General features: G+C 46.8%; 2 protein-coding genes across 6 annotated transcripts in view; both read right to left on the bottom strand.

Annotated features, from left to right (window-relative positions):
* Positions 1–4: 4 nt before the first annotated feature.
* Positions 5–5,277, bottom strand: Impdh2 (inosine monophosphate dehydrogenase 2). 2 transcript variants are annotated; one of them, XM_055629924.1, is made up of 15 exons: positions 5,103–5,277; positions 4,658–4,706; positions 4,019–4,120; positions 3,862–3,936; positions 3,364–3,570; positions 2,476–2,563; positions 2,203–2,402; positions 2,036–2,126; positions 1,858–1,953; positions 1,570–1,641; positions 801–944; positions 573–717; positions 338–481; positions 171–254; positions 5–86 (listed from the first exon to the last, which is right to left on the bottom strand). In XM_055629924.1, exons 1-15 carry the CDS (start codon positions 5,198–5,200, stop codon positions 65–67), a joined length of 1,617 nt encoding a protein of 538 aa, XP_055485899.1. In that variant the 5' UTR covers positions 5,201–5,277; the 3' UTR covers positions 5–64. The 2 variants fall into 2 exon arrangements, with proteins under 2 accessions (XP_055485899.1, XP_055485898.1); XM_055629923.1 differs by lacking the exon at positions 1,570–1,641.
* Positions 5,278–5,543: 266 nt separating this feature from the next.
* Qrich1 (glutamine rich 1) overlaps positions 5,544–11,630 on the bottom strand; it is a 47,994-nt gene continuing 41,907 nt past the window's right edge. For all 4 annotated transcript variants that reach the window (XM_055629914.1, XM_055629915.1, XM_055629917.1 and 1 more), the window contains 4 exons: positions 8,934–9,042; positions 8,435–8,586; positions 7,871–7,961; positions 5,544–6,482 (listed from right to left, as the gene is read on the bottom strand). In XM_055629914.1, coding sequence (XP_055485889.1) covers positions 6,290–6,482; positions 7,871–7,961; positions 8,435–8,586; positions 8,934–9,042 — 545 coding nt within the window. In that variant the 3' untranslated portion in view covers positions 5,544–6,289. The remainder of the gene's footprint in view (positions 6,483–7,870; positions 7,962–8,434; positions 8,587–8,933; positions 9,043–11,630) is intronic.

Genomic DNA, 11,630 nt, shown 5'->3' with positions numbered 1-11,630 from the left:
CCAGTTGTCATTTTTTCCCCCAAACTTTTATTGAAAAATTCAAGGCATATAACTGGATCTGTTTTCAGAAAAGCCGCTTCTCGTACCTGTGGGCAGAGACCATCTGTGAGTTGAGGGCAGGAAGGCACTGTGAGGCTGGCAGAAGCCCTACCCAAACATAGGCTACTTACGAATGCAGGCCGTGGACACCACCTTCCACCTGAGCAGAGGATGTTCTCTTCTCAAACTTAAGTTCCCCCGAATACATCATGGCTCTGATGAGAAGCAGATATTAGACGCAGATAGTAGCTGCCTTTGTTCCCCTCCCTCTATTCATGTCCCAGCTACCCAAGCTCACCGGACTTGGGTGAGACTCTTGGCACCAATGTCCTGACAGGAATGCTGGATGCCAGCAATCAAGTAAGGGACGAATTTGTGGATAGACCCTTTGTCCTGCACAGCCCCCGAAACTCCTTGGGCCACTTTGATCTTATCAGCTTCACTGTTGGAAGAGGCAAAGAAATGGGCAAAGTTGCCACGGGGGATGAGACCAAATGCAGGATTTAGTGGGGTGACTTGTCTGCCTTTCCTACCTGAAATAGCGGTTCTGGCTGCTGAGATGCTTATCCATGGCATCAAGAGAACCCATTCCACGATACTTCTTTAGCCGGATCCCGTCTGAGAAGAAGTACTCACCAGGGGCCTCAGTGGTGGCAGCCAAGAGGGAGCCCATCATGACTGTGGGCAGAGAAGGGAGCTGGGGCAGAATCTGAAGGGCAGGAAAGGGGCCCCCACCAAGCACTAAGGTTGCTACGCCTTACCTGTAGACGCCCCAAGAGCCAACGCTTTGGCAATATGACCCACATTTTGGATTCCTCCATCAGCAATAACAGGCACACCAAAGCGTCGCGCATACTCAGAAACCTTGTACACTGCTGTTGCTTGGGGCCGCCCACAGGCCAGCACTGTTCAGAGATGGAGAAACAGATGGGTGTGATTACTGGGTAGGGGGATGCAGGGGCACTCACAGGACCCAGGAGCTCTGAAAGACACCTGTAAGACAGTGGCCAATGAAGAAATATGTCTGGGATAGCTGCTACCAGACAAACTGCTGTGCTGGCTTCACCTCTGCCTGTGTAAATGCGTGTGTGCAGGGCCCAGAGCAGCCTCAGGCACATGCAGTTTATAGCAGCCGGAAGCCCCGCCCAGCTGGTATCAGATGGGGCAAGAGGCACCGTGCAGTTAGTATCCAGAGGTATCAAGTCAGGCCTAGCCCTTCCTGAACAGTGGGCAGCTCAGGCAACATCAGGGCAATGGTAAGGTAGAAGAGACAGCAGGCTCAAACACTGGTCATTGAGCCATGCCTACAGCAGAATATGTGGGCAGAGCAGGGCCTGCCTTAGGAAGGAGGTCCTGCTCTGTGAGCACCCTAGAAGGAGCTGTGATCTCAAGCAGCCCCCAAACCATGGTCTGTACATGTCTGACCGGCCCACCCAACAGCACCACAAACCCTGGGAACTACAGCTACAGTCAACCAAGCAGCCGGGCAGTGGGCAGCTGGGCCGGGCCAGTGGGCCGGGCCAGACTTACTATAGCAGCCCGTGACAGTAGAAGGGCATTTGGGGCTGTGGGACTTTATGTCTGGTGGGATCTTGGGAGCCGCTAAATAAAACAAACAGACCAGAGTTTAGAGAGGGCACAGAGCAGGAGCAAGGAGGCCAGGCTAGGCAAAGTGGCAAGTGAGGGGTGACAAGAACTTGTCTTGCTTCCAGCCATGTCACCCATCCAAGAGGCCTGTCTGGCCCTAGAGTTGCCCATATTGGAGGACTGGAGAGTGCTCCCTTAGAGCCGACAGCCCTAATGGTAGCATCTTCCTACCTTCCTGGGTGATGCAGATGGAGCCGCTTCCCATGCCGACCCGCAGAGCGTCCACACCTGCGTCTATGAGGTTCTTGGCTTGTGCAGCAGTGACTACTGCAGTGAAACGGGGAGGGTTAGGAGGGTGCAGGCGGCAGGAGCACAGCCTCTCCCTCCCCACCAGGGCTGTTTGCCTTACCATTGCCTCCAATGACTTGGAGATTGGGGTATTTCTCCTTGATGTATTTGATCATGTTGATCTGGAAAATGGAGTTTCCCTGGGAAGAGTCCTAGGACAGGGAGGAAGCTGTAGCTGTACCAGGACACGGCATTCACCGTACGTCACCCTGCTTATGCGTAGCTTACCAACACAACGACGTCCACACCAGAGAGGGCCAGTAAGTCCAGCCTGTACTTGTCATCCTCGTGAGTGCCAATGGCTGCCCCACACAGCAGCTGCTTTTTGGCATCTTTGGAAGCCAGTGGGTAGTCCCGATTCTTCTTCAGGTCTGTCCGGGCAATGATGGCTACCAGCTCATCATTTTCATTCACGATGGGCAACTTTCCTGAAGACAGAGCAGGACATGAATCAGGAACCTGAAGAGCACTTCTGGGCCCCTTCCCACTGTCAGGACTCACCCTTTTTACTGCGCTGTAGAATTTCATTTGCCTCCTTTAGAGTGATGCCTGCAGGAGCTACCACCAAATCTTCCCTCTTTGTCATGATCTAGGAATCATGAAAAAAGACCAGTCAGACCAGGACCCTCCCTTTCCCACAGGACATACTATACTATCAAAAGCCCCCACGCTGAGAGACCAGAATCACTATTCTGACAGGCACTCAGTACTCCCATCACTGGAAACTCGAGTAAAAACAAGGTATAAGGAGCAGCCTCTCATAGAAAAAGAAGGATCACACAAGAGCAAAGAGAACCAGAAAGGCCTCAAGAACGAGCCTCCACTTTTACCATCGGGAAAAATGCAGCAAGAATACTCGAAGACACTTTGTCATTAGAGCCCCCACAGGGAGAAGGGGTGCAGAAATCTCAGGAAGTAGTAAGAAACATGGCTGGCATTTTTCTTGGACAGAAAATGAGGTCATCAGTATTGTCAAACAGGTAAAAGAAACTGCCTTTTTTCAACTTGTTTTTTTTTAATTTTGCCTTTTCAAGTTTTTTTATATACCTTTTTTGTATTAAAAAGAATATTTATTATACAGTATTCTGCCTGCATGCCAGAACTCAGTATAGAGTGTTGTGAGCCACCGTGTGGGTGCTGGGACTTGAACCCAGGACCTTTGGATGAACGGTCAATGTTCTTAGCCTCTGAGTCATCTCTGCAGCCCCATCAGCCTGAGTTTTTGTTGTTGTTTTTGTGACAGGGTTTCTTTGTGTAGTCCTGGCTGTCCTGTACTTGCTTTATGGACCAGGCTGGCCTCTAACTCACAGATGGGATTACAGACATGCTCCACCCTGCCCAGCAGCCTGAGTTCTAAGACGTTGGTTTTTCTCAGCCAGTGTCACCTACCTCTTCCAAGAAACGGTCATGCTCTTCCTCCTTAAGGAAATCAATGTCCCTTGAGGAGATGATGCCCACCAGCCGACTCCCCATCCGGCCTGTATCTGTGATGGGGATACCACAGAAGCCATGCCTGGCTTTGGCTTCAAAGACGTCACGCACACGATCCTTGGGGCTAAGGACCACAGGGTCAGTGATGAACCCTTGCTCATATTTCTGGAAGAGATGGTGAGAAGATCAATGCATCTTTGAACTCACTTTCATCTGGCTCCTGGTGCATGCCTAACTGTCTTGTATGGCAGTGGGACAACCAAATCAACCCCTCTAACAAAGACAGATGTGCTAGAAGCATTGTGCACTAGCTTAAGACACGGGCTTTCTCCTCAGCCACTGGACCTCACAGCAGAAGAAAGGAAGCTTAGTTTGCAGAACAAACCCGCTACTCCGACCCCATCCCACCCCAATGTAATTCCAGGAACTTCTGGCCACCATTCTTGCCCTTCTGACCTTCACTTTGCGAACTTCATTGGCCTGAAACTCAGGTGTACAGTTGTGGTGGATGAAACCAATACCTCCTGTAAGCTACAAGATGAACACACAAGTGAGTGATGACGAAGAGGCACAACCTTTGGCTGAGGCAGCACCCACGACCCTCAAGGCTCACCGCCATTGCAATGGCCATTCCAGCCTCTGTGACAGTGTCCATAGGTGAGGAAACCAATGGAGTCTTCAGTGTGATTTTCTTGGTGAGAGCAGAGGTCAAGTCCTGAGGAGAGAAAGGACCACTAAAGGGAAATACAGTTTATTCCTCATGGTCGCTCACAGGAGCCCTGGGTGACCTGCATGTTCACAGGGCTCTAGAGCATCCCACTTACTCGACCCTAACCACTAGAAGCCCAGTCTCCAATTAACAAACAGCAGCACTTTACCTCTCCATGATGTTCACAACCCAATTTCTAAAGACTGGGATATGCCTACTGTAATCTCAGCACTCACTCAGGAATCAGAGGCAGGAGGTCTGACACTAACTAGTTCGGGGTCAGTCTGGTCAACACAACCAGTTTCAGAGAAGCCAGGGTTGCAAAACAAAACAGGCCGGGATGGTGGCACATGCCTTTCAGCCTGGCACTGGGAGGCAGGGGCAGGTGTATCTCTGTGAGTTCAAGGCCAGCCTGGTCTACAAAGTGAGTCCAGGACAGTCAGGCCTGTTATACAGAGAAACCCTGTCTTGAAAAACCAACAAAGCAAAGCAAAAACAACTAAACAAAACACAAAATAGGAAAACTCAATGCCTTATACTCACCACCTGGTCCGCAGTGAAGTCGATATACCCAGGAAGAATGAGAAAATCGCTGTAGGAGGGAATCAGGCAGGACTCTCAGGCTTCTAACACCGAAACTCTCCACTCTACAGATCATCCCATAAAGCTGAGCGGGGAGTTGTTCTGAGCCGGTGTGCCACAGGTAAAATGGCATTGGGTGGGTAAGGGACTGGGGAGTCTTCTGCTGAGCTAGCTGTCATTAGTACTCTTGCACACTCACAATCCCATACGACTCAAGTCCTAACCACTGCTGAAACGACCCTCTCCAACCCAGCCCCACATCTGTCAGTTATTCTGCGGAGAGAGGTGATTTTCGGGACCTGTTCCCCATGTCCACTCCCAGGAGAGCTTCAATGAAGCCTCATCCGTCCTCCTCGCCCAGCGTGCGGCCCCCTTGCCGCGCCCACATGGGTGCCTAGACCCGCACTTGTAGGTGAGGCCGTCCCCGCAGTTGAAGAGCTGCTGTGCGGTGAGCCCATCGTCTGGCACGTAGGACGTGCCTCCGCTGATCAGGTAGTCCGCCATGACCAACGAGGAAGACGGACGCGCGCCTCCGAGGACCGCGCCGCAGAGGCCTCCACCGTCTGGACCGCGCCAATATAAACTAGGCGATTTCGTCACGACGCGACGTGCGTGCCTGACGCGAGGCCATAGGGCATGCGTATTGGGTGCCACGCCCCGTTCAGAGGCGGAGCTAGCCGGCAGGCACGAGGGCGTGCTCGCAGCATTACTGGGCCTCCTGCAGGAAGGCAGTTTCCTGTCCCAGCCCTCCCCGCCTTCCTCCCCCGCAGGATCCCGGCCCAATTAAGTCTTGTTTCCATTTTTAAACAAAGCTCCTCCCCCAAATAAAGACACGTTATCCACTAGCTTGTTGAAAAGACGTGCTTGTCATTCTTAATAAACAACTAGAATAAGAATACATAAGAGAAAGAGTGGTATCTTTATATGATACACAAGTGTATGTTACAAGAATTCCATCAGGCACAGGAGCCTCAGGTTTAAGGCCTCAATGATAGGCCAAAAAAAAAAAAAAAAAAAAAAAAAAAAAAGGCATGGTAAAGTTTTTACTTTAACATCTATGTCACTTGTCATAAAGAAGGGTGTAATAGAAATTGTCTTTAATAAAATCATAAATGAAGTTCCCCTCATTTTTCTTCCATTAAGATGCTAAGTTTATGTCTGAACATGAAAGAAAAAAAAAAAAGTGTCTCTGAGTGGTCAGTAAAGTCTGCCGGTCCAGAGCGAAAGTCAGCTGGAGATTCCCAAGAGGGTTGATTTATCAGCAGCTCCATTTTCCTTGAGGAATGGGAAGACCCTATCTCTCCACAGTCCAAGTCCCTCTCCCCATGCCCCAGACAAAAGAAAAAACGAGAAAGAAAAAGCCAGCCACTTCCTAGGACACTTGGCTCTCAGAAAACCCAGTCTATGAACCGAGGGGTCTGCCCAGGCTTCTGAAGATGCAAAGGGGCAACATTGTCTTTACATTTTTAACAGAAGTAGCCTGAAAAGCATAACTACAAATTAAAAAAAAGGGTGGGGGGATGGAGGCCTCTTCCTTAGTGTAAAAGTCAGTCTGGTTTTTCCTGGGTGTTTTTCTGCGGTGGCTGAGGCACATCAGTGCATGGTGGTTGCGCTGGCCACGGCAATGGCTTCTTGAATTTCTCGTATGACCAGGATCCGGGTAAGCATTTGTCCCATCTGTTCTCTGCTGATTGGCTGGACTGAGTACCAAATTGGGCTGTTGGGAGCCACGACTGGCTCAGGTGTCAGGTAAAAGGTGTCATTTCGGCCTTTCACGCTCTGGGGACTGAAGAATATTTCAGTAAAAGATGGGTAGTAGTGCAATTTTAACCCTTCCATATTGAGCCCCCAAACAAAAATTATATGAAAAGTTCTTGAGGCAGCAGATCTGGAGATGTTAACACAGCTGTGGAGTTCATGTACTCACCCACCATTCCAGGAACAATGACAAGCTGCCTCTTTTGTCCTTTATAAAACAAGCTGAATCAATCACTGCACTTGCCTGTACAACTCAGGTTGAACTATTTAAATCTATCTGTATCCCACTTGAAGAAACTTCAGCATCTAGATCTAGCTCCAGCTATTGATCACATGGTTTTCTATTCACTATCAAGGGTCCCAAAACATATCTTGCAATCTGGAAATGCTCAATTGGAACTGCTGTGCCCAATAAAGTGAAACTCACATTTCCTTGGATGCAAAGCATGGTTACAGGACAAAGGCAGCAGACATGAACCAGCAGTGTGAGTGCACGAGAGGTTTGCTCATGATGTAAGGGTTATTTGCAGTGAGAAATCACTCAAGTTTTTATTCTAGTATAAACAAAAAGACCCATAACAACAAATGCTCCTTCTGACACTGACAAGAAGAGGATATACCAACCTCCTAGAACAAGAAAAAAACAGACCCTGAAAGAAATATCCCTCCACCTATGCTGATGGTAGCAGTAACAAAATCTGAGCCAGAATGATACCGGACCATGTTCGTTATATGATTTTTTAAAAAAGCGTTTGTATCTTTATACCTCCTCTTAGGAAATTCACTGTCAGAGCCTGTCATGGTAGAGCACATTTAATTCCAGCACTCTAGATTGTCCCATACTGGACAATCAACTGTAAACCACAGCAACACCCCTCACTTCTCTTTCAGTATCTGGTTTTTGGTTTTTTTTTTTTTTTTTTTTTGCATCTTTATTATTTTTGTTGCATCTTTATTATTTTTGTTGCTGTTGCTTTCTTTTTGTTTTTGTTTTTTGAGACAGTTTTTGTGTGCAGCCTTGGCTGTCCTGGACTCTTTGTAGATCAGGTTGGCCTCAAATTCACAAAGTTCCATCTTGCCTTTGCTTCTCTAGAGTGCTGCGATTAAAAAGGTTCGTCACCAAATCTGGCTGTTGCTGTTATTTTCAAGACCAAGTTTCTCTATGTAGCCCTGGCCATCCTCCAATTCTGAGATCCACCTGCCTGCTCTGCCTCCCAAATGCTGGAATTAAAGGCATGTGGAACCACCACCGGAGGCACCTTTCCTTTGTAAATCTTGTCACAGGGAGGCATTTTGTAGTTCCAGTCTGGAATCAGGAGTTTAAGGCCATCCTCCCATAAAAAGAAGCACACGCACAAGCACACAGACACAAACACCCAGAAATGTGCACACACACAGTATAGAAAGCCTCCTCACCATTTGAAGAGGTAGAAATCGTACAGCTTGATGGGACACCTCAATGGATTCTCTGGATTTTCTGTCTGTTCTGCATACATGTCATCTGTAACTATTAAAACAAAACAAACCAACAAAAGAAATTAGTTCAATCCCCAGGATTCAACGGGAAAAAAGAGGAAAACTAATTCCTTCAAGTTTCTTCTGATCACCTATACGGAGGCACCTGTGTAAGGACAACCATGTGCTTGGGTGTAAAGACACAAAAATAATTAAAAACAAACACATACAGGACACACCTGGGATCATAGCGCAAACCTAGATATTGACTTTAGACATTCAGTCAATCCAATGAAGTAGTACTGGGTAAAGACAGACAGGATGAGGCAGGGACAGTGAGCAGGAGGGAGAAGGCTGTGTTCTCTGGGCACTCCTAATTCTATGGGAAATGTTTGCAGTTTCTGGCCAAGGAGAAGGAAGTGGACAATTTCTTTCCAGACAACCTCAACTTGCACACTCATTCTACAGGACAAAGGCAGGGCAGGATAAACAGTTTTTGTTGTCACTCCTGTTTCCTGTCCTTACCTTTCTGGCCAGTCTGATGTATCCCGAGGGCCTTTAGGTATCGGATACTCGTGCTTTTGTCCTTAGGATTTGAGGGGCTCTTCTTTGTCTGTCGAAGGACCTTGGAGAAAGCTAGTTTCATGTGCTGATCTACTGTCTTCAGCAGGAAGTACCTGGACCACAAGTACAAGCAGGGCAAAAAGAGGGGTGCCAGGAGGATACCATGACTCACCTTCTGCCCAGCAGTGACTCAGACAAACCAATCCCCACTCCCAGGATCTGGGTAGGGCCATGTTCAAGCACATTGTCCAGAGAAAGAACCATATAAAAATGGATTGAAGGGAGGCTGGCAAGGTCTTTGCCCATTACCATTCACTACACAAGAATGCAGTCCAATGGAACGCAAACTAGCTCCGAATTTCTCAAATATGCTGGAGGAACCCAGAAGTCCTCCTGGTGTTTCACTCTTCACTGGGTAGGTGAAAGTTGTAGCTATGTCTGAAGCTTCTAGAGCACTTACTTGGTGTTAAAGAACATGAGGGTGGTCAGCAGTGTGGAAGGGGAGTGTGCCCCAAGCTGTTTGCATTCCCACAGCATCTCTTCAGTCACGTGGCTGGGCAGCACATAGCCTAGGTGGAATAAAACACCACTGCAACAACTGGATGGTAGAGGTCCTCAAACACTGGGACCAGAAATGACAAGGACTACATAGGAACACAGTCTTGACAGGGCAAATATCCCTAAGATGTGGCCAGATAATCTAGAGCTAGTCAAACACAGACCCCTGGGTCGCGATCAAATTTCTTGAGTAGGACCTAATAATGACTACTTGTTTCTAAATTTCAAGGTGATACCAATAGCACTGCTGTTGCTGCTCTGGGGAAGCTTCTATAATGTTTCTACTTAAAATATTCCCCCTCCCCACTGGTCAACAATGATTAGAGGGAAAAGACTGTGCCTAAGAAAAGTAAAGTAGGGCTGCAGAGATGGCTCAGTGGTTAAGAGCACTATCTGTTCTTCCAAAAGTCCTGACTTCAATTCCCAGCAACCACACCGTGGCTCACAACCATCTATAATGAGATCTGGTGCCCTCTTCTGGTGTGAGGGCTTACATGCAGACAAAATATTGTATGTATAATAAATAAATTTTTTTAAAAAAGTAAAATAAATATACAACCCAAACTCTGCTTATACATTTTTATGTTATGGAAGTGAGTGCTCTGCTTGCATGTATATGTGGGTCATGTGAATGCCTGGTGCCTGTGAAGGTCAGACAAGGGTTTCTGATCCCCTGGAACTGGAGTTACAGTTTACACTTGGTTTTGAGCCACCATGTGGGTGTTGGAAACTGAACCTGGGTCCTCTGCAATAGCAACAAGTACTTTTTTTTGAAAAGTATAATTTTTTATTTATTACAATTTATTCACTTAGTGTCCCAGCTGTAGCCCCTATCCTTGTCTCTCCCAACCCCGCCCTCCTGCCTCCCTCATCTCCTCCCATGCCCCTTCCCCAGTCCACTGACAGGGGAGGGCAGCAAGTGCCAAAAGCCTAGAATCAAATCTCCAGCCTTAGACCATATTTCAGGGCATCTAGGGCATAGAGACCTGGAACACATACACCTTACACATCAACTATTTTAATTCAAGTGCCATATCGACTAGAAAAAAAAATCAAGGATGGACAAAGAAAATAATAAACTAAGCTTAAGGGATGTAATTGGTAGAACTGCACACACAATTTCAATGGCTAATTCGTTTCACAAATTACTAACACAAACAAGCAGAGAAAAATTAAAACTATGGGCTAAAGAACACAATAAACTTCAGTGAGTAAACTTTATTTTCACTAATTCAGATAGACCAACATAATGCTGATATGGTGGAATGGTGTAAGGAAAGAAAAGATTTTCCCAAGTTGTCATTTGGCCTGCACATAGGTGCTACAAAATGTGCTGGCAAATACATTCACTCACACATACAAACAAGAGGGAAAGAGGAGAAATGTGTGAGCTGGATGCAGTGATTCATGCCTGTAATCTAAAGTCCAGATCTGGGCTGTACTTTTTAATAGCACTGAATTTACTTATTTGTCCTTTCTTATTCTCCAAAACTCCATTTTTAACAACTAGTATATTGTAACCTATGTACCTAGAACACACTGATACATAAAATAAAACAGAACCCTAATACTTTAATTTTCATTATTTACTTCTTTTATGTGTTTTTGCATGAAGGTATGTTGTTTTGTGTGTGTGCATGCATGTACTTATGTATGTACACACGTGCCTGGTGCCTGCAAGGTGCGTTAGGTCTGGAAGAACTGGAGTTAAAAATGGTGGGCACTAGAGAAACAAACTCAGATCCTTTGTAAGAGCAGCCAGTACTCTTTAAGTGCTGAGTCATCTCCAGGCCTAACTCAGGTAATTTTAAAAAACATTTCGTTGTTCCTGGTGTATGAATGCAAAAGTGCATTGTATGCTGGGAGAATCCCAGCACTGAAGAGCCAGATCTAAGTCAGGAGTGGTGGCACACGCCTGTAATCCCAGCACTCTGGGCGGCAGAGGCAGGCGAATCTCTGTGAGTTGAGACCAGCCTGGTCTACAAAGTGAGTCCAGGACAGCCAAGCCTACACAGAGAAACCCTGTCTTGGGAGGGCTTTAGAGTGGGGGAATGGGAGAAGAGGCAGACCTCTGTGAGTTACAAGTCTGCTATAGACCTTGCCTAAAAAACCAAAATGTACATGTGTAAGCATGTTAAGGTCAGGACACACCTATGTCCTTCTATCAGGGTCCCAGAAATCAAACTCAGGTCTTCAGGTTTGGAGGCAAATGCGTTTACCCACTGAGCCATGAGCCATTCCACTGATCCTAAACAGTAGGGTTTTTTGTTTTTTTTTTAAAACAAGTTTAAGAAGGACCAAAACAGTGACTCAGCAGGGTAAAACCACTTGCCTCACCAGCCTGCCAAGTCCCATCTCTAAGATGCAGTGGCAGGAGAACCACTCCTGCAGCTTGTCCTGCCTTTTCCTACACTAGGTCACGTGTGTATGTATATACAACAAAACACACTAATAAAAAATGAAATAACTTGAAACAACACACATTTTAACAAATGGTAACTCCAGGATTAAAATTCAGGTATTTTACATGGACTTAAATTTCTAAGTTGTTTCAGTAAAATAAAAACAAGTTACACAAGAATTTAAGAATAAAGCCAGT

The sequence above is a fragment of the Psammomys obesus genome, unplaced genomic scaffold (assembly GCF_907164565.1).
Source record: "Psammomys obesus unplaced genomic scaffold, mPsaObe1.curated_primary_1811, whole genome shotgun sequence".
NCBI classification, from domain to species: domain Eukaryota; kingdom Metazoa; phylum Chordata; class Mammalia; order Rodentia; family Muridae; genus Psammomys; species Psammomys obesus.
This window is presented reverse-complemented; position numbering and strand designations above follow the sequence as displayed.

Coding starts and splice junctions, on each gene's coding strand:
- Impdh2 (XM_055629924.1), bottom strand. CDS start 5,200: ATGGCGGACTACCTGATCAGCGGAGGCACGTCCTACGTGCCAGACGAT. Junction 3,571..3,861: donor ATGAAGTTCGCAAAGTGAAG/GTCAGAAGGGCA, acceptor CATCTCTTCCAG/AAATATGAGCAAGGGTTCAT. Junction 255..337: donor AAGAGTCTCACCCAAGTCCG/GTGAGCTTGGGT, acceptor GCTTCTCATCAG/AGCCATGATGTATTCGGGGG.